Genomic DNA, 18,729 nt, shown 5'->3' on the forward strand with positions numbered 1-18,729 from the left:
TCTCGAAATTCCTGCATCTCGAAATCTCTAAACCCTTGCGTTTAGTTGCGCTCCATCTAGCTGTTCTTCGATACAAGTATTTTTGTACTTCCCTACTGCTCATGAGCTTTATGAGCTTCAGTTAAGCCGAAAGCAACATGGCCAGTTCTTTTGTAACAATTTTTTGGACCATGACTGTGACCTGCTGCTCTGTTACCCAACAGCACTGCCTTTATCGAGCAATGTTCTCACAGATGGCTTAATCCTAAACTAGTCTCTCATCATTCTGGCTTTGTTTTCTTCATTTTAAGTGGCGATCCGCCGACCCGGGGCAGCATGTTAGCCGATCAAATTGACATTGCTTCTCGACCATTGCAATAGTTAATGGTTATTCAGAACGTGAGGTTTGATCGCAGAGCTTTTGATGTGCAGGCAGGCCTAAGGCTGTGGCTGCCTTTGAAAATGGCCATGTGCTGATCTGCTACATTAAGCGGGCAGTGTTCCCAACGGAGGCCTTTGGAAATTTAGGCATTGTATGCGTTTATGGCTTTGTTTATTTACACATAAGTCACTGATACTCACTATGCACACACTTGCACAGATAGACACCAAGTAATCTTCATGATTGATGCTTTCATGCAGTGGGGTCCAAAAGTCTGTGAACACTAGTGGAAATGCTTGAATCAAAAGTTCAATGTATGTGAAAAATGAGTTAATGTATTAACTAACATTAACTAACAATGAGCATTTGTTACAGTATTTATTAATCTTTGTCAATGTTAGTTAATACAATATTAGCTACAGATTAACTAAATATTAATAATATTTACAGAGTTGTTCATTGTTTGTTCATGTTAGTTCACATTGTATGATTCAATGTTAACAAATACAACATTTGATTTTAATAATGTATTAGTAAATGTTGGCATTAACATTAGATAAGATTAATAAATGCTGTAGAAGTATTGTTTATTAATAGTTCATGTTAACTAAAGTAGTGTATTTTTGTATTATTGTAAATGAAACCTGTAGTGTTACCAATAATTTTTTTATACATTTGATTAATCATTTAGACTATTAATTAAATATATTTTAGTGATGCGTTAGTAGGCTAAATGTTGAAATTAATCCACTGTCATCCACAAACACAGTACAAAAAAAGTACAAAAGCACAATACTGACAATAAAACCAAATAAATGCATAAACCACTTGTAATATAAACTTATGCTATTTATTTATTAAATAAAAACATAATCACTGTCAGGACAGACCATAAGACAAAGTGCTTAGAACTATTTTATATTTAAATATTAGTAATAAAAAAACGAACAAAGTAACACATTACATAGAAAAAGTGGCAAGTCTTTTATTTTGCATTTACACTTAATGCACTGATCATTTGACATACAGTATCATTGTATTGTTCAATCAGATTCAGTTGCACATTTAAATATGGTTGTCAATCCAGAAACTTAGCCATGTGCAGTTAGCAGCATGAAAAACATATACTATACACTAGGGGTGTAACAGTACACAGAAGTCACTGTTCGGTACGTACCTCGGTTTTGGGGTCGCGTTTCGATGCGAGTTCAGTACAACAGGAAAAAGCTACAAATTCCCAATGCTAGTTTTCTTTTCATTTGAACAGACAGTAGAGCAAATTACAATTTGTTCCACTTGGTGGCATTTATTCCCCTAGTTCGTATAGTACAGCATCCTTTATTGTTTTACAGCTGCAGTAGGGGATCTGGGAAATGCTAACGTTAGCCTGCTAGCATTGCAAGCATACAAACCCAAACCTGTCCAAAGCTACGCCTCATCCAAAACTCATGAAGGCACACACATACACACACACACACACACACACACAGCTGCTCTCAGCAAAGCGTCACAAGAGACGGCGTTAAACTACCTCATGTCTCAAAGCACATAACATTACAATAATAATAAATGTAAACAACTTAGAAAGCTACCTGACTGCTGCAGATTCATTGTACCATGGACTGGAGTTGAAAATTAGCAGTAGCTATAAACTCCTTTTGCATAGCATCAGTCACAGACTTGTTTTGTACTATGTTTAATTGCAATGTCCATGTCAAATAAATGAATAAATTAAAAAAAAATTGCGGTGTTGATACTGCTGACATGGGGAACATTTTCTGTTTGGGTGTTGATTTAAATTTTCAAAAGCGTTTTTTTAGAAATGGCTTACTGTACCTTCAACAAATCAAACCTTATTGTAAAGTGTTACCAAATATTCAATTTATTTCCATGTTTAAATTAGATTCCAAATTTTCACATCTAAACCCCATTGTCCGTTCAAGAGACATCAGTGCATCCGTGTGTTTGTGTGTCTCTGTGTGGTCTGCCATGCTAACTACTGAAGCGGTCAGGGCACGGGACACCATGTTCTAAGAAATACAGTGATTAAAGTGAAAGAGATGGAGACAGGACTGATAATGTAATGTGACTTTGCTTTTGGATCACTGATTAAAAACAGAATGAACATGTAGTAGAGGATCGTGCTCTGATTTAAGCAGTCTGCGTTTCATAAACCCTGAACGTTCACTGTAGCACACACTCTTAGCTGTTTACTCTCTGATTCATGCCAACTCCATGTCCATTTCCAATGAACACATCACTTGTGAGGAACACGTACCAGAAATACAGCAGATTTTGTTTTTTCATACTTTAATTATTATTCTTTTTTTATGTTCAGCATCTGTGAGGAAACAAGCTTCATACAGTACATGCATTTAAGAGGTTCTAGTCTACAACATGCTACTATGTCTTATTTAACACTGGCTCTTTACACACTCTATAGATGTAGTCCTAGAAAAATAGATGTGGCAAAAAAAGAAAGGCAATAGTTTGCATTAGCTTTTTACTAATTATGTTCAATTGCATAATTATTTTAACTTAATAAGTGAATTTACTCTCCATTATGAGTAAATATCTCCAACTTTTCTACTTCAATATTCTTTTCCTTCTTCAATATTTTGAAGAATGTTGGAGTTATGGAGACCAGTTACTTACATTGCATGGACAAAAAAAAAATTCTCAAAATATATTTTTATATTCTATTAAGAAAGAAAATCATACAAGTTTAAAACAACATGAGGATGAGTAAATGATGACATAATTGCCTTATTTGGGTGAATTATCCCTTTAAAATGTTAAGTTGACATGATTTAAAATCTACAATCATTGTAACAATAACAAGTCACTGAAAGAAAAGTTCTTAAGTTGTATCAGCTCTATGCAAAGTTTTCCATTTGTTTTCTCACATTATTTCACATTTCTCAAGTTATTAAATGTGACAACAAAATCAGCAATCAATCAATCAATCAGTGTCGACCTATTTGAAAAAAAAAAGTATTTTATATTGACTGCATTGAGTTGCTTTAATTTTGTTTTTGAAAGTTGTATTGTTAGAACTCTACAATACAACTTTAGGTAAATCTTTGTTTTTGTTTTCCCCAACACGATTTACTTGATCTAAGAATATATATATAATATATCATGTTAGTAAATTAAAACCCGATTTGCTTCTTCTCACTATAGGAGAGTTTACCAGGCAGGAACTTCACATTTTGGCAGTGGTTTGATGGTGTCATGGAACTTACTAAAAAACACCTGAAGCCCCACTGGAATGATGGGTAAGAAGTGACTTCTGTGAGAACACGAAGAAATGTTGACATCACACTCCTACAGATTCAATGTTGAAGATAACAATTCATCCATGTGTAAAGCCTAAAAAGAAAATCTCTCTTTGTTGCTCAGTCAATGAACAAACAGACAGAAAAAGGATAAATGCTGTTTCTCCTCACATAACAAAGACATCTCTCACACTCATCTGAAAACAGTGCCGTTTACACAGTCTGACCTAGTGAATCTCATGAAAAAATATTTTTTTTAATGTACTTTAACCTCCCTTTAAATATTTTGGCCAGTTCAAGAATAATTTATGCAATTTTATATTAGTTTAATTTTATTTTTTAGATATAAAAGTTTCATGTCTATCCTCGCATGTTCAACTGGTAGAGGTTGATATGGGATTTAGAAAGCAATTAGTAATAAGTAATGCAATACATTTTTTAGACAGAGTAATTAGTACATTAATCTAATTATACTGTTGAAGATGTAATCACTATCTAGTAATTAATGACTTTTTAGAGCAACTTTCCCAACACTGGTCATAACACAGGGTTGTCCAGTCCTGCTCCCGGACGGCCCCTGTCCTGCAAAGTTTAGCTCCAACCCCAATTAAACACACCTGAAGCAGCTAGTAAAGGTCTTACTAGGCATACTAGAATCTTCCAGACAGGTGTTTTGAGGCTAGTTGGGGCCAAACTCTCCTCCAAGAACGAGTTTGGACAACCCCTGTCATAACGTATCACATTCTTGTTGGATTCTGGTCATTTTGTTCCTTTTTGATTGATATATAATAGATGTATTCATTATGAAGTGCTCTTTGCCATGGTAACTGGCTGATTGAGAGATAGTCCCGGTTAAGACTATACATTAAGACATTGAACTATGGATGGATTAACAAAGGAGTAAGGTCTGAGAGACCTCTTGTGGGTTTGATAAGATCCGACTCGCTCTCTTTTATTTTCTTATCTTTTTTCCTGTTCAATCCCCAGTCGCCCATAACTTGTATTCCTTTGTATACAAATCATGATAAAACTGAACAGTACACACACGATAACGATGTGCAAATGCCCTTTTCTGCATGCGTTGGTGTTCACGTGTGTTTGTGTTGCTTGTACTTCCCAGAGCAATTCTTGGCTTTGTGAATAAACAGCAAGCTCAGGACATGCTGATGTCCAAACCCAACGGAACCTTCCTGTTGCGCTTCAGTGACTCGGAAATCGGTGGCATCACCATAGCCTGGGTGGCAGAGAACCCTAACAAAGCAGGTAGAACCATTACTTTGCTCATCCACTGCCATGGCTTGATTGTGCTTTATAATATTCTGATTTATTAAAAAATTCTTATAAAAATGGATCAATGAAGGGTTCTTTGGGGAACCAAAAATGGAACCTTTTAGAACCTTTATTTTTAAGAGTGTAGGGACATTTTATGTCCTGTATTCCAAAAAATACCATAAAGTGGCTTTAAATGCACATACTGTACAACTGTTTCAAAGCTTCTACAAAATAGTGTGTATGTGTGTTCTTCACAGGGGAAAGGATGGTGTGGAACCTCATGCCATACACAACCAAAGACTTCTCTATCCGCTCCCTGGCAGATCGCATCAGTGACCTGAATCATCTACTGTACCTCTATCCCGACCGTCCCAAAGATGAGGTCTTCTCCAAATACTACACCCCTCCGCTGTGTAAGCTTGATCTTTAATCTGTCTATTTTAAATAAAATATGAAAGTTGATCCTTTTTGAAATTACTGAATTTATTCATTCAAAGGTTTGGTGTCAGTATGATTTTTTTTTTAAAGAAATTGATACTTTTATTCAGCAAGGATGCAAGTGACAGGAAAGACATTTATAATTATACAAAAGATTACAATTTCAAATCAACGCTGTTCTTTTGAGCTTTCTATTCATCGAAGAATCCAGTTTTTTTTTAATCATGTTTCCACAAAAATATGAATCAGCACAACTCTTTTCAACATTGTGAATAATAAGAAATGTTTTGCTGTATTTATTTATGTATTTATTTTTTCAAATAAATGCAGCCTTGGTGAGCATAAGAGACTTCTTTCACAAACCTAGAAAAAATTCACTAGTCCCTAACTTTTGAATGGTAGTGTATATATTTACTTATTTATTCATATATTTATTCTCAATTATTTATATGCACTAATATTACATTACATATTTTAAGAGAATTTCTAAGAACATTAGGAGTTGAGAATTTTGAAAAGATTCATTTAAAAAGACTGAATGAAACGATTAATGAAAATTAATTAAACTTACCAATTTGAACTTACCAATACTGTTTTGCAAGTTTTACTTCTGTCTTAACACCATACTCAGAAGTCACAAGACAAGGAAGGATTGTGAAATTAGTATAATTATGCAGTCTTTAGGAAACTTAATAATCATATTAAAAAACACATTCAAAACATTCATGCGTTATGGGGACAATTTTTGGGTCCCCATGAAGAAAACAGCTTATGAATCATAATAATTGATGAGAATATACAGTTTGTACAGTATAAAAACCATTACATCTATGGAATGTCCCCATTTAGATAGCTGTGTGTGTGCGTGCGTGTGTGCGTGCGTTCGTGGATTTAAATGAAAGTGTATCACTCTGGGTAATCTAGAATGTTTATCTGTGTGTGCTCTCTTTCACATTTGTATTCATGTGTACATATAGCAGTGTGAGCCAGTGTTATGTTATGGTTTAGGAATAATCTGTTTATCTTTTCCACTTCTCTAGCTAAAGCTGTGGATGGATACGTCAAACCACAGATCAAACAAGTAGTGCCAGAGTAAGTACACACACTCACACCACTGCGTCTGTGTGTTTTTCTGACCTCAGTACATGTCTTTAAATCTCTTATATTTTGGACCTAACCTGTCATCTCAGAGCGGTAAATCTAATTGCACGCATTGCATTAGCCCTGGCCTGGCTCAGCGGCAGTTACAGGTTGCCACAGATACTTGAGACTCTGCTCTCATTCCGCTCTTCAGAATATACTTAGCTCTGTTAGCTTCATTAGCAGCATTATTTGGCCATAGGTGGACGACTCCGTCTGTCTTGTTAGCAAGCCGTCCACTTCGGTCAAACTCAGCAGGGAGTTATACACCATCAGACTCAGATAATTAAGTTCTTCTCATCAGCATTCTGAGGGAGTGATTTAATAAACAAGCTCTTACTTTTTACAAGGGTTAGCCTCTGACCGCTAGCACCCAACTGGTGTGTGTAGCAAGCTGTGCACTAGAGCCGAATAGAATGATTGCCTTTGGTTAATTATTTATTGAGCTTACTGACATTCTATTGAGGAATAGAGTAGAAAGATGACAGGAAATGTTACAGGAAGCTGTATCAATACATATTGCACCACGGACTGGATTCAAACTCGTTTCTCAACAATAGATGAAAAAATTTTTTTTTAAAGAAATATTAAAATCGCAAGCGTTGCCTTCATAAAATCATTTTAAGTTGAAGTACCGCAGTAAAATGACTAAAACTAGATTTTTTTTAAACTAATTAAATTGACAAACAAAACAAAATCACTAAATCAAACTGAAATGAAAACATAAAACTAAAATAATAATTCAAAATATTAATAAATACATTAATAGTATATAAATAATACTACAATAACAGATGATGTTAAATATTTGTCTATCTGTGTGTGCGTTTCTGTTGACATAGGTTTGCGACACCTAACCCTGACCCTGCAGCAAACCCCGGCTACATGGACCATGCGGCATCTCCAGCGGTCAATCCTCAACACACTTATGGACTCTATCCTCCCATGTGAGCAGTGCGCACAGATATATGTTTCCGTCTGTCTTTATGTTTCTGCATCAGTGTTGTTATAAGTGCCTCTATAATACTATTTTAAAGCTTCCTAATTTTGCTTTGGAAGTCTCCTACAAAATTTACATTCACAGTCTGTTGTGATTGGTCTACCAATAAATTGAGAAACACTGGTTTAACTAAACCAGGTGTGTGACAAGCTAATGCTTGACGCCTTTAGACATTTTTTTTTCTATACATTTAGCATTATTAATCAGCATATTAAAGGGATAGTTCACCCAAAAATGAAAATTCTGTCAGTAATTACTCACCCTCATGTTGTTCCAACCCCGCAACACTTTCGTTCATCTTCGGAACACCAATTAAGATATTTTTTTATGAAATCTGAGAGCTGTCTCACTCCTCCATAGGCTTCTTAAAGGGCACCTATTAGGCAAAATTCACTTTTACATGGTGTTTGAACATAAATGTGTGTTGGCAGTGAGTGTACACAACCACCCTATAACCACCCTATAAGTGATGAAACACCCTATGTTTTTTTTAAATCCCCATAAATCATAAGCACTGTCTCAGAACGAGCTGTTCTCAGAATCAATGCAATGTGACGTAGAATTGCACAAGCCCCGCCCACGACTGTTGATTGACACTGCAGTTTGAGCATAGACCCGCCCTGAGTGAGCTGGACACAGTCCGCCATTGTTTCGACGCTGGAGCAGCTGTAGAATGTCTCCTAAAGCGATTGAGGTGTTTTGTTTTTTGGGATGTTAGAATAAACATAGCAGTCTTCATTTACTCTCGTTGTTACTCGAGGATTGATCAGTAAAACTGCTCTCGTGATCCAGCTCATAGTCTCCGGAGCGACAGGACTAACGTTACTGATCACGCAGAAATGAAAGTGAGCGCGAGCACTTTATCTCATCGAGTCGTTTTACAGATATACAGTTTACCAGTTTATAAAGCACCCACTGAAAAGGTGTGTATATATTTGTTTACTGTTAGTTGTAATGAGTGTTTTGAGAGTTTATGGATAAGACTTAATGCGCACTTCTTATACTGTGTTTATTCTCACAGTGATTGTCTGCAGTAAAACTGACGCTTCATCTTTTGTGTGATGTACAATAAACTTAATTGAACTCATCAGTATATTTTGGTCATCATTCAGACGGGGTTAACTACAGCAGGCTTGTACTAATAGTGGAGCAGATGGCATATATAAGATATAAACGTAATTAAAATAAACATACCTCTTCTATTTATTCTCTAGCTCTGTGGGCATTTTGTCCGACTCGAACACCGTTACTGTGAGTTTCTGTTTTGATATTATCATCTTTCTGTGAGATGAGATTGTCCTGGCTCTGAGGGTGAGCTGGTTAGGCTCCGCCCCCTGTGCGTGGGACCGCATCTCATTAACTTTTAAAGGAGACACACTAAAACGGTGCATTTTTTTTCTTAGCCCCCCAAAAAATGACCATTTAAACATGCTGTAAAAAATGATCTGTGGGGTATTTTGAGCTAAAACGTCACATACACACTCTGGGGACATCAGAGACTTATTTTACATCTTGTGAAAAGGGGCATAATAGGTGCCCTTTAAGGGATTGAAACTTGCCGGCCCAGAAAGTTATTAACGACATCGTTAAAATAGTCAAAGTGACTACAGTGGCTCAACCATATGTTTAACAAGCGACGAGCGCAAAAAACAAACAAAACTAACGACTTTATTCCACTATTCATTATATTCTCCGTGGGCCTGAGTGTGTTTATGTAGTATAACTGCGCAGCGCGTCTGTGTTGCACGTCACCACGTAGGCTCACTATTGGCCGATGCTGGTCATGTGTGTGATGCGTGTGACATACAACACAGAAGCGCTGCTAAGTCTTACATGGTTGGAATAACATGAGGGTGAGTAATTGCTGACCAAATTTTCATTTTTGGGTGGACTATCCCTTTAAGAGCATTTCATAATAAACAAAGTTATAATTTTGAAAATTATTTAGAGATGGCAAGGGAATACAAAAAAAATTAAATTACTAGTTAACTTTGTTTTGTGCTCATGATGAGAGGTTTCTATTATTAGATTATGTGCATTGTTTTTAGTAGTTTATTACTTCGTGCAAAATATAAAAATAGCTCATACTTTTCTTACATGTAATATTTTTGTTAGTTAAGTCATTATGATTCCAATATGTATTTAGAACTTTTAAACATTTAAATCAATACTGCTTTTTTTTTTGACCCAGCACAGAATATATTGATGTCACCTGGACTAGATAGTAACATCTATTATAGTAAATATTCAATATAATTACTTCTTAAATAAGGTGTATGCTATAGAATTGTGCGTGAGTTACTAAGAGCTCTCTCTCTCTCTCTCTCTCTCTCTCTCTCTCTCTCTCTCTCTCTCTCTCTCTCTCTCTCTCTCTCTCTCAGTGTTGACCCTATGCTGGACCCTGATGGCGATTTCGATCTGGACGACACCATGGATGTAGCGAGGCATGTAGAGGAACTGCTCCGTCGACCGATGGAGGGCCAGTGGAGCGGCCAGCAGTCATGACCTCTTGACCTTCATCTGTGACTTCTCTCGCTGAATAATGTTTGTTTTTTTTATCACATTTTCTTCTCCTCCTCTTAGTGTATTTTCCCCATTTGTTTCTCAGTTTGGGTCTTTATGACTTTCGGTTCTTTTTCTTTATCTGTTATTTTTTCCTATCATCATACCTCTTTATTTTCCCATCCCTTGTTTCTATAGAATAGAAAGGAACTAATGGAAAAAAAAAATACCATGAGCCTTCCTCTAATAAAATACCACCAAACAGTATTGTAGAAAAAAGAGAGAGATGCATGTTATCTCTTTTCCTTTGTGCTTTGTGTGTTGTTGTTTTTTGTGTTGTTTTTATTTTCAAATTGACTTTTCGCAGGACAAGTCTGTGAAACCCTTAAAACGAAATGTACTACTGTAAGGAACATTTAATTTTTTTATGTTGTATGTTTTATGGTTGTCATTTTATTTCGGGGGTGTTGAGATATCTATTGCATCTGAAAAAATGCATAATATCCTTTACGCTCTTAAACGAATGCTTTGTTGCAGACGACGACATTATTGTTACCATGGCAATTGCAATGTATTGCTTCTGTACACTAAAGAGTGTTAAGGTTGCAAGGCTGTTCGGTGCACCTACATGAGCACCGACAGGCTGAATGGGTCTTACCATCCCCTCACCGTCTGTGTTTAATCTGAACCGTTACACCCGCATCCAAACCAGCAGCACACAACCTGTCACTCACATCATTGAAACTGCGGCACTCGTGGGAAATGCCACACACACCCGCTCTCATCCGTCCCACGAAAACTGATGGAAACACTTTGGGGAGAGAGAGGTCTGCTGACCATCTCGGCTCACACTACACTACACAGGCCATCACAGTCTCTCTCTCTCTCTCTCTCTCTCTCTCTCTCTCTCTCCAGTGTAACAGGTGGTGACCTCATCTGTTCTTATGCTTTCCTCTTCAGAATGTGCAAAACAAGAGAACCGGTTGTCATGGTTACACATGCTCTTAACTGGCCATCCTATAGGTTAGCATTTCTTCGTGTCAGCTCGTTCCCAACCGGCATCTTTTTTTCTCTCCTACTCGTACACCTGCACAAAAGCCTTGCCCACTCAGGACATTACGTAGAGCTGATGTAAAACACAAATAATACATCAATAAATAACCAACAGAAAGTACCTATATCCAGTAGCATATATATGAATTTATTTTTTGTTAACATATTTCTATTTTATTACTGTAGGACGCTAGAGAGCTCCGTCCGTCTGTGTAATGCAAAATGCTGTGTTACTGTGTCCGATTCTCAGTAAAAGCCCTTACGTACTGATCCAAAATCAGTTTCAGCCATCCCCAAAACCTCTATCGGCGCAAAGGGGCTGATTGCTGGTTTTCTGTAGTTTCATTTCAAATTTCAGCTGAGCTTTCGCATGGAAGAAAAAGCCAAACAGTGAAGTTAACACGGAGAGACGTTTCCTGATTGCTTACTGTATGTTAGCTGCAAACCTGACTTGTGACGCCCACTTTTAGATGCCTGTCTCTTGTTCATTCTCAAACGATTTTTTTGTTTGTTCCTCTCAGTGGATGTTTTTTTATTTGTGAAGTTTCTCTTTTTTTTTTTTTTTTTTTTTCCAACTCTATTTCTCTGCCATGGCAGAGCCGCATAGGAAGTTGTGTGATTTTACTTAATCTTTTTTATTGTCATGTTGTTGTGTAGACTGTTTCACACTGTAGGGGTTTGTGTGTGTGTGTGTGTGTGTGTGTGTGTGTGTGTGTGTGTGTGTGTGTGTGTGTGTGTGTGTGTGTGTGTGTGTGTGTGTGTGTGTGTGTGTGTGTGTGTGTGTGTGTGTGTGTGTGTGTGTGTGTGTGTGTGTGTGTGTGTGTGTGTGTGTGTGTGTGTGTGTGTGTGTGTGTGTGTGTGTGTGTGTGTGTGTGTGTGTGTGTAGCTCTGCTCTGTTATTCGTCACATGTTTGTGGTTTGGCTGTAGAGAAGAGTAATTGAATTGACAATAAAGATTTTTTTAAATACTTTTTTAATACTTTCCTTTAATAGCTACAATTACTGTGAGAATGAAATGAACTTGGGTTCAAAATTGGTGTAATTTTAATTTGGTGCGCCTTAACATTTTAAAATTACAATCTATTTGTTGCCTTTTGATCTGGATCTCGTAACGCTTTCTAAAAGAGTGACATTAATCACTGTGTACTTTGCAACCACTCTTTATAACAGCATTTTTCTGAGAAAACTCAAATTTTTACACAAGTTTGTCTTTTTCTTTATAAACTAAAAACAGGCCGTCTCTTTTATGGGCTCCAGTTGTTGGATTCTTCAGGCTGGGAAGTAGTGTTGTGCAATGTAGAAAACAAACATCATATTGATCGATTTCAAATATGTAAACGGAAAAGATATTACAACCCTGATTTTCAGAGCTGTTTTCCTGATTTTGAAAGTGAAAAGTTCCCATACAGTGTGAAGTATCATGATGGCGCATCAATGTCGCACTGCAATAATGGCTGCCGATGGTGAACATGAATCAACATGCAACAGCTGCACTGTCATTTTTGCCAAATCTGAGCCACTCTCACACTCAGCATGAAAAAGTCATGTGTGCATGAGGAAACGCACGCAATGACACAATGAAAATAGTCAAAGCTATAGTATGATGTTTCTGATATTGAATCAAAAAGGTTGTCTCGATTTTGATAAGAGTGGGGGTCTTCGTATGAGTAATACAATACAAATTCAAAAGGGTTTACAAATGTTTAAATATAACAAAAGTTAGATTAAGTTAGTCGTGTATAAAAAATAAAAAAAAACTTTTAACATAAAAATGTAAATGGAATATAGCTAGCGAACAAAAGTAGCATTTGTAAACCTTATTCAGATCAGTGCCATGACAGGTAGGCCTATATGAAAGTGAGGGATAGACTTGCTGTGTTTTCAATGGCATCCGCTGTATAAAGCTTTTCCATATCTCATGTTGTCTGGAGTTTTAAGACCTACATTTCTTGGAAATATATTTTTGCAGTGTTTTGTCAGCAGAACAATCCAAAAACACATTAAATAACAGTGCAACCAACGGAAGAGTTGCATGTCCCCTCACAGCCTCGCTCTCATATGTTAAAAATCAAAGATGGCGCTTCTGTGAATAAAGTGCTCGCCCTGCTCGGAAGCGATCAGTTGTAAGAAACCTCGACAAAACATAATGGCCAAAGTATTGGAGAAATGGAAACCATTGAGCGCAGCACATGCAAAGAAACTCTCTTAACAACATACTGCCGATAAAATTAATTTCAAATTTTATATTTTTAACATGATAGCCTACAGATAAGCAACCTCATGATGAGTGCTGTTTTCCTGAATACCATCATTGAAAGTGTGACTTTGATTTCATACAACAGTTCAATAAACAGTTAAAATGAAGTCACTTAGACTACATTTTAGACACAATATTGTCTGTTTTTGTTCTGTTTTGGTCAGATAGCCTGTCAATCAAACTCCCTGCGAAGGGTGAATTTATGCTAATTTAAAAGTGAAAGTAAAATACCGAGCTGCACCAGCTTTTTATAGGCCTAAGCGATGTAAACCCATCCAAAAAATATTTAAAGGGGTGCTTGAGTATGATTTCACTTTTCAAACTTTAGTTGGTGTGTAATGTTGCTGTTTGAGCATAAACAACATCTGCATTAACCCTCAAAAAGTGACAACTTTAGCATGCTATATAAAAATATCTGTGAGGTATTTTGAGCTAAAACTCACACACACACACACTCTGGGGACATCAGTGATTTATTTCACATCTTGTGAAAAGGGCATTTTACCACCCCTTTAAAACAATCTCATAACATTATTTGATGCAGTTGTAATTTTTCAGTGTAAATTATTTAATTTGATCAGCCCTATAGGGTAACAGCATAGTGTCCTGTTATTCTCATTTAATTTATTGATGAAATTTAGGAATTTAAAATAAAAGATGAAGCATACATTTAATAAGATTAGGGGGAAATGCTTTTTAAATGTGCAGATATGACAATATACAGATTTAGTTATATCAAAGCTGATTGAACACTGATAAGAATATTGCTTCAGAATATATTATATTTACAAAACAATAAAAAACATTCCGGACAAGTAAATTACATATTTAAAAGGCTTAATGTCGAGGCCTGCAAGTGCTTATAGGCCGACTAAGTGCACATATTTATTAAATGTATAAATTGTTGTATACACATTTGCTTTCCCTTCTATTAAATTCACAGGATAACACAAATACAGATTTGCCATTTTGATTCGGATTCCGGTCCCTTGAAATGAAGTAAACTTGCCCCCTCTTTTGGTCAAAGTGGATAAAAACAATTCCGATGAGAAGCAAGCAGCGAGAGAACGAATCAACGGATACTGCTCAAACCTTTTCTCTTCACACGGAAATTGTTATCCTTTCAGGGATGGTTTATAAAACAAAATGGAAGTTTTCCGTCAGGGAGTAACACTTGTTTTATGTCTCTAATTGCAAAGAGAATATTGCTTAAGGAAAGAGCTGTTGCTTGGATACGGAAATATGCGCTTAAAAGAGCCATAGAAGAGCAGTGGACTGAGCCATAAATTAGATCAGAGTCAACTGATCCGTTTGACCTGATGGAGAATCAAATAAATTCATTGACTCGAAAAATTCAATCACTGCAGAAAAGACATTCAACTGTGATTGGTTTGAATGGATCTTTGGCAGCAGGCTACATCCTAAAATAATTAGTGCCACTAAACCTAAACACGTGTTTGTTTTTTATTTATTTATTATCTGCATTTAAGATAATATGATTAAGACAACATAGTATGAATTTAAACTAGCAATCTGAAATAGGACACTACATGGACATATTATTTTATATCAAGCTAAATTATGATCACTAACCCAAATACTAGACCTAAAAGAAAATGTCTTGCATTCAGAATTTAAAGAGCACGATTTAGTTTTTTCTTTTGAATGGATATTGTCATTTTTGTTAATTCTAAGACACAAAAGGAAATGTATTACCAACAAATTAACAAAATAGGCCTACGTTTTCTTATCAATAATGTTTTAATTGTTAATACATTTCTAGGTTAAATTTCATTCATGTCTTTTTAAATAACAAAAGCCAGTTCCTTTGCATCCAACAGGGCTACATCATTTTTGTATAGGGAAAACAACAGTGCCAAATTTTATTGGTATAAGTATTACGTATTAGTAGACTAGACATTCTCTGGTATTAGCAATGGCTTCTCTGTCTGAATTAGGCTATGTGATGTTTTGTGGCATTGGCTGGTTTGTTAACTCTATCAGTATGATGATATCAACATTTCGAAAGTTAATTTAAAATAATATCAAAATGAACCAAAACGGCACACACACACACACTTCCTGTGTCTCTGGATTATGTTGTGGGCAGTGGTAAGAAATTAATAGTTCGATTTGCTAAAAGAGATCAAAGTGAATACAATTATCTTTAGGCTATCTATTGTTTCTTACCTGCCTCATTTGAATGAGTTTATATGTAAATACACGCCTTTTTACCACCAGATGTCACTGAAACACTACTTGAGAGTGGACTGACAAGATTCGTTAAATTTCTTGAGCTGTAGCGGTTGCCGCGTCTCCATATCAGCAAAAAGACGATTGCATATTCTTGTAGGCCTACCTATCCACTTTAATTAATATCTAATTATAAAATATTGCATAGTGTTGAAGATTGATTCGGGTGATAGGCGTTCTTTGTTGTTCTGACGTCTCCCCGTTGATATATTTTTCCTCTCAATTTTGCAAGTCTTCCAAGGTCAGGGGCCTCATTTAACCGTTGCGTACTACGCACAAAACAGGCCCTGAAAGAGACGTAGCCTACGCCACTTTCGACGCATAAGTTGTGATTTATAAAAAAACAAACTTGACGGGAAAATGTGCGCACCTGCACGCAAACTCTGACCCATCCGTACGAACGTTTTGGAGATGGAGCAGTTTGGCGACACCGATGGTGAGCTGGAGTTAAATGTCTTTTTGGTCACCGACTGAAAATCGAAAGAAAATTAGACACATACCCAGCCAGCAATGACACGTGGGGCCCAGATGGGTTAACTACGGGTTCCATGGGTACTGTGTGGGCATGGGCTTTGGCTGGGTGAAATCAGCGGGTCCCATGTAGGTTTTGTAGTACGAGTCCCACATAGGAAGCCCATATGAGCTGATTACATGGGCCCCATAAGGGACTGGCATGGGCCATCTGGGCATGGGTTTGATCTGGGAACACATAAATGGGTCTTGCATGACATATTTATGGGCCAAGTGGGCATGGGTTTGATCTGGGAACACATAAATGGGTCTTGCATGACATATTTATGGGCCAAGTGGGCATGGGTTTGAACTGGGAACACATATATGGGTCTTGCATGACATATTTATGGGCCAAGTGGGCATGGGTTTGAACTGGGAACACATATATGGGTCTTGCATGACATTTTTATGGGCCAAGTGGGCATGGGTTTGAACTGGGAACACATAAATGGGTCTTGCGTGACATATTTATGGGCCAAGTGGGCATGGGTTTGAACTGGGAACACATATATGGGTCTTGCATGACATATTTATGGGCCAAGTGGGCATGGGTTTGAACTGGGAACACATAAATGGGTCTTGCATGACATTTTTATGGGCCAAGTGGGCATGGGTTTGATCTGGGAACACATAAATGGGTCTTGCATGACATTTTTATGGGCCAAGTGGGCATGGGTTTGAACTGGGAACACATATATGGGTCTTGCATGACATTTTTATGGGCCAAGTGGGGATGGGTTTGAACTGGGAACACATATATGGGTCTTGCATGACATATTTATGGGCCAAGTGGGCATGGGTTTGATCTGGGAAGACATATATGGGTCTTGAATGGCATATTTATGGGCCAAGTGGGCATGGGTTTGAACTGGGAACACATATATGGGTCTTGCATGACATATTTATGGGCCAAGTGGGCATGGGTTTGAACTGGGAACACATATATGGGTCTTGCATGACATTTTTATGGGCCAAGTGGGGATGGGTTTGAACTGGGAACACATATATGGGTCTTGCATGACATATTTATGGGCCAAGTGGGCATGGGTTTGAACTGGGAACACATATATGGGTCTTGCATGACATTTTTATGGGCCAAGTGGGCATGGGTTTGAACTGGGAACACATATATGGGTCTTGCATGACATATTTATGGGCCAAGTGGGCATGGGTTTGAACTGGGAACACATATATGGGTCTTGCATGACATATTTATGGGCCAAGTGGGCATGGGTTTGAACTGGGAACACATATATGGGTCTTGCATGACATATTTATGAGCCAAGTGGACATGGGTTTGAACTGGGAATGCACATATGGGTTCTGCATGACATATTTATGGGCCAAGTGGCCATGGGTTTGAACTGGGAATGCACATATGGGTCCTGCATATATTTTTATGGGCCAAGTGGGCATGGGTTCGATCTGGGAACACATATATGGATCTTGAATGGCATATTTATGGGCCAAGTGAACATGGGTTTGAACTGGGAATGCACATATGGGTCCTGCATAGAAATTGTATGGGCCAAGTGGGCATGGGTTTGAACTGGGAACACATATTTGGGTCTTGAATGGCATATTTATGGGCCAAGTGGGCATGGGTTTGGGTGATTGGTTCAGGTCCAGCAATATTATGTAAAGCTCATCTACAAACAAGCATCAAAAATAAAATAAAATAAAATAAGCTTAACTTAGGATATCAAGGGGAGCCTGTCATTCAAGCTCCTCTTGGCAAAGCAAAATCTGCTCGTCACAACATGGCAGACAGAGCATCATTCTGCTTGCTTCGATGCTGGACAGGACAAGAGGAAAAAAGAAAAAAAAAGGACTTGCAGGAGGCCTCATCATTAATCTGTCTCCCACTTCTGTGTTGTTAGATGTCCTTGGACTAAGAAGTAGCATGTGTTTCTATCAAGCTGTAGCTCATACACCAACAATGACTGATGTGTTGGCTGTAAAAGGTACAGTAGATCTGTTTGGTTAGGCTATCTGAAGATCTTCAGGATGCATTGACATATACATGGTTTATGGTTTAAGATGGTAAAGAGAGGGGCTGATGTAGTTAAAGAAGTAGGCCTGTAAGGACAGAGGCCCTTTCAATTTAAGTAAAAGAATAAAGCTGCAGAAAGCCTCCCGACAGTGCATGGAGCATTCACATAAACACTTTCATTGGTGCAGTGACCCAGATTGGGACAGATTTATGGGGATAAGTGTAAAGGAGACAGCATTGCTACTGCTGGAATTTGAATATTTACAATATTCATATTGTATGAATATTTTGCTAACTTAACATAAGTTGCTTATAACATATAGTTGCCTGTAGATGTTGGGTAAATCCCTCCCTGATGTCTCATAGGACCCATTTTGCTTCCCGATTGGCTTTTGGTCAGTTTGCACATTGGGGACCAGTTTCTGGTAGGTGGAAGTCATTACAAATACTCAGATTACTGTAATAAAGTAGTTTTTTGGGGTACTTGTACTTTTATGAGTAGATTTTCAAGCCTGTACTTTTACTTGTAATTAAGTATTCATTAATCCATGTATTCTACTAAATTACCTTTAAAATCATAGTTGAGTACTGAGTACAATTTTAATTCATATCCAAACCTTTTATCTGCATTTTTGTAGCCAGTAGGTGATTTGATAGCAAACAAGCTGA

At 37.3% G+C, this 18,729-nt stretch overlaps 1 protein-coding gene across 6 annotated transcripts in view; it reads left to right on the plus strand.

Moving 5' to 3' along the window:
• Positions 1 to 12,014, plus strand: part of stat5a (signal transducer and activator of transcription 5a) — an 82,558-nt gene extending 70,544 nt beyond the window's left edge. For 5 of the 6 annotated variants that reach the window (XM_079624021.1, XM_079624022.1, XM_079624020.1 and 2 more), the window contains 6 exons: positions 3,545 to 3,639; positions 4,760 to 4,902; positions 5,169 to 5,324; positions 6,390 to 6,441; positions 7,332 to 7,436; positions 9,871 to 12,014. In XM_079624021.1, coding sequence (XP_079480147.1) covers positions 3,545 to 3,639; positions 4,760 to 4,902; positions 5,169 to 5,324; positions 6,390 to 6,441; positions 7,332 to 7,436; positions 9,871 to 9,994 — 675 coding nt within the window. In that variant the 3' untranslated portion in view covers positions 9,995 to 12,014. The remainder of the gene's footprint in view (positions 1 to 3,544; positions 3,640 to 4,759; positions 4,903 to 5,168; positions 5,325 to 6,389; positions 6,442 to 7,331; positions 7,437 to 9,870) is intronic. The other variant, XR_013799090.1, reaches the window with a different exon arrangement.
• The last annotated feature ends 6,715 nt before the right edge of the window (positions 12,015 to 18,729 follow it).

Source organism: Phoxinus phoxinus (genome assembly GCF_949152265.1).
Source record: "Phoxinus phoxinus genome assembly, chromosome: 1".
In the NCBI taxonomy this organism is placed as follows: Eukaryota; Metazoa; Chordata; class Actinopteri; order Cypriniformes; family Leuciscidae; genus Phoxinus; species Phoxinus phoxinus.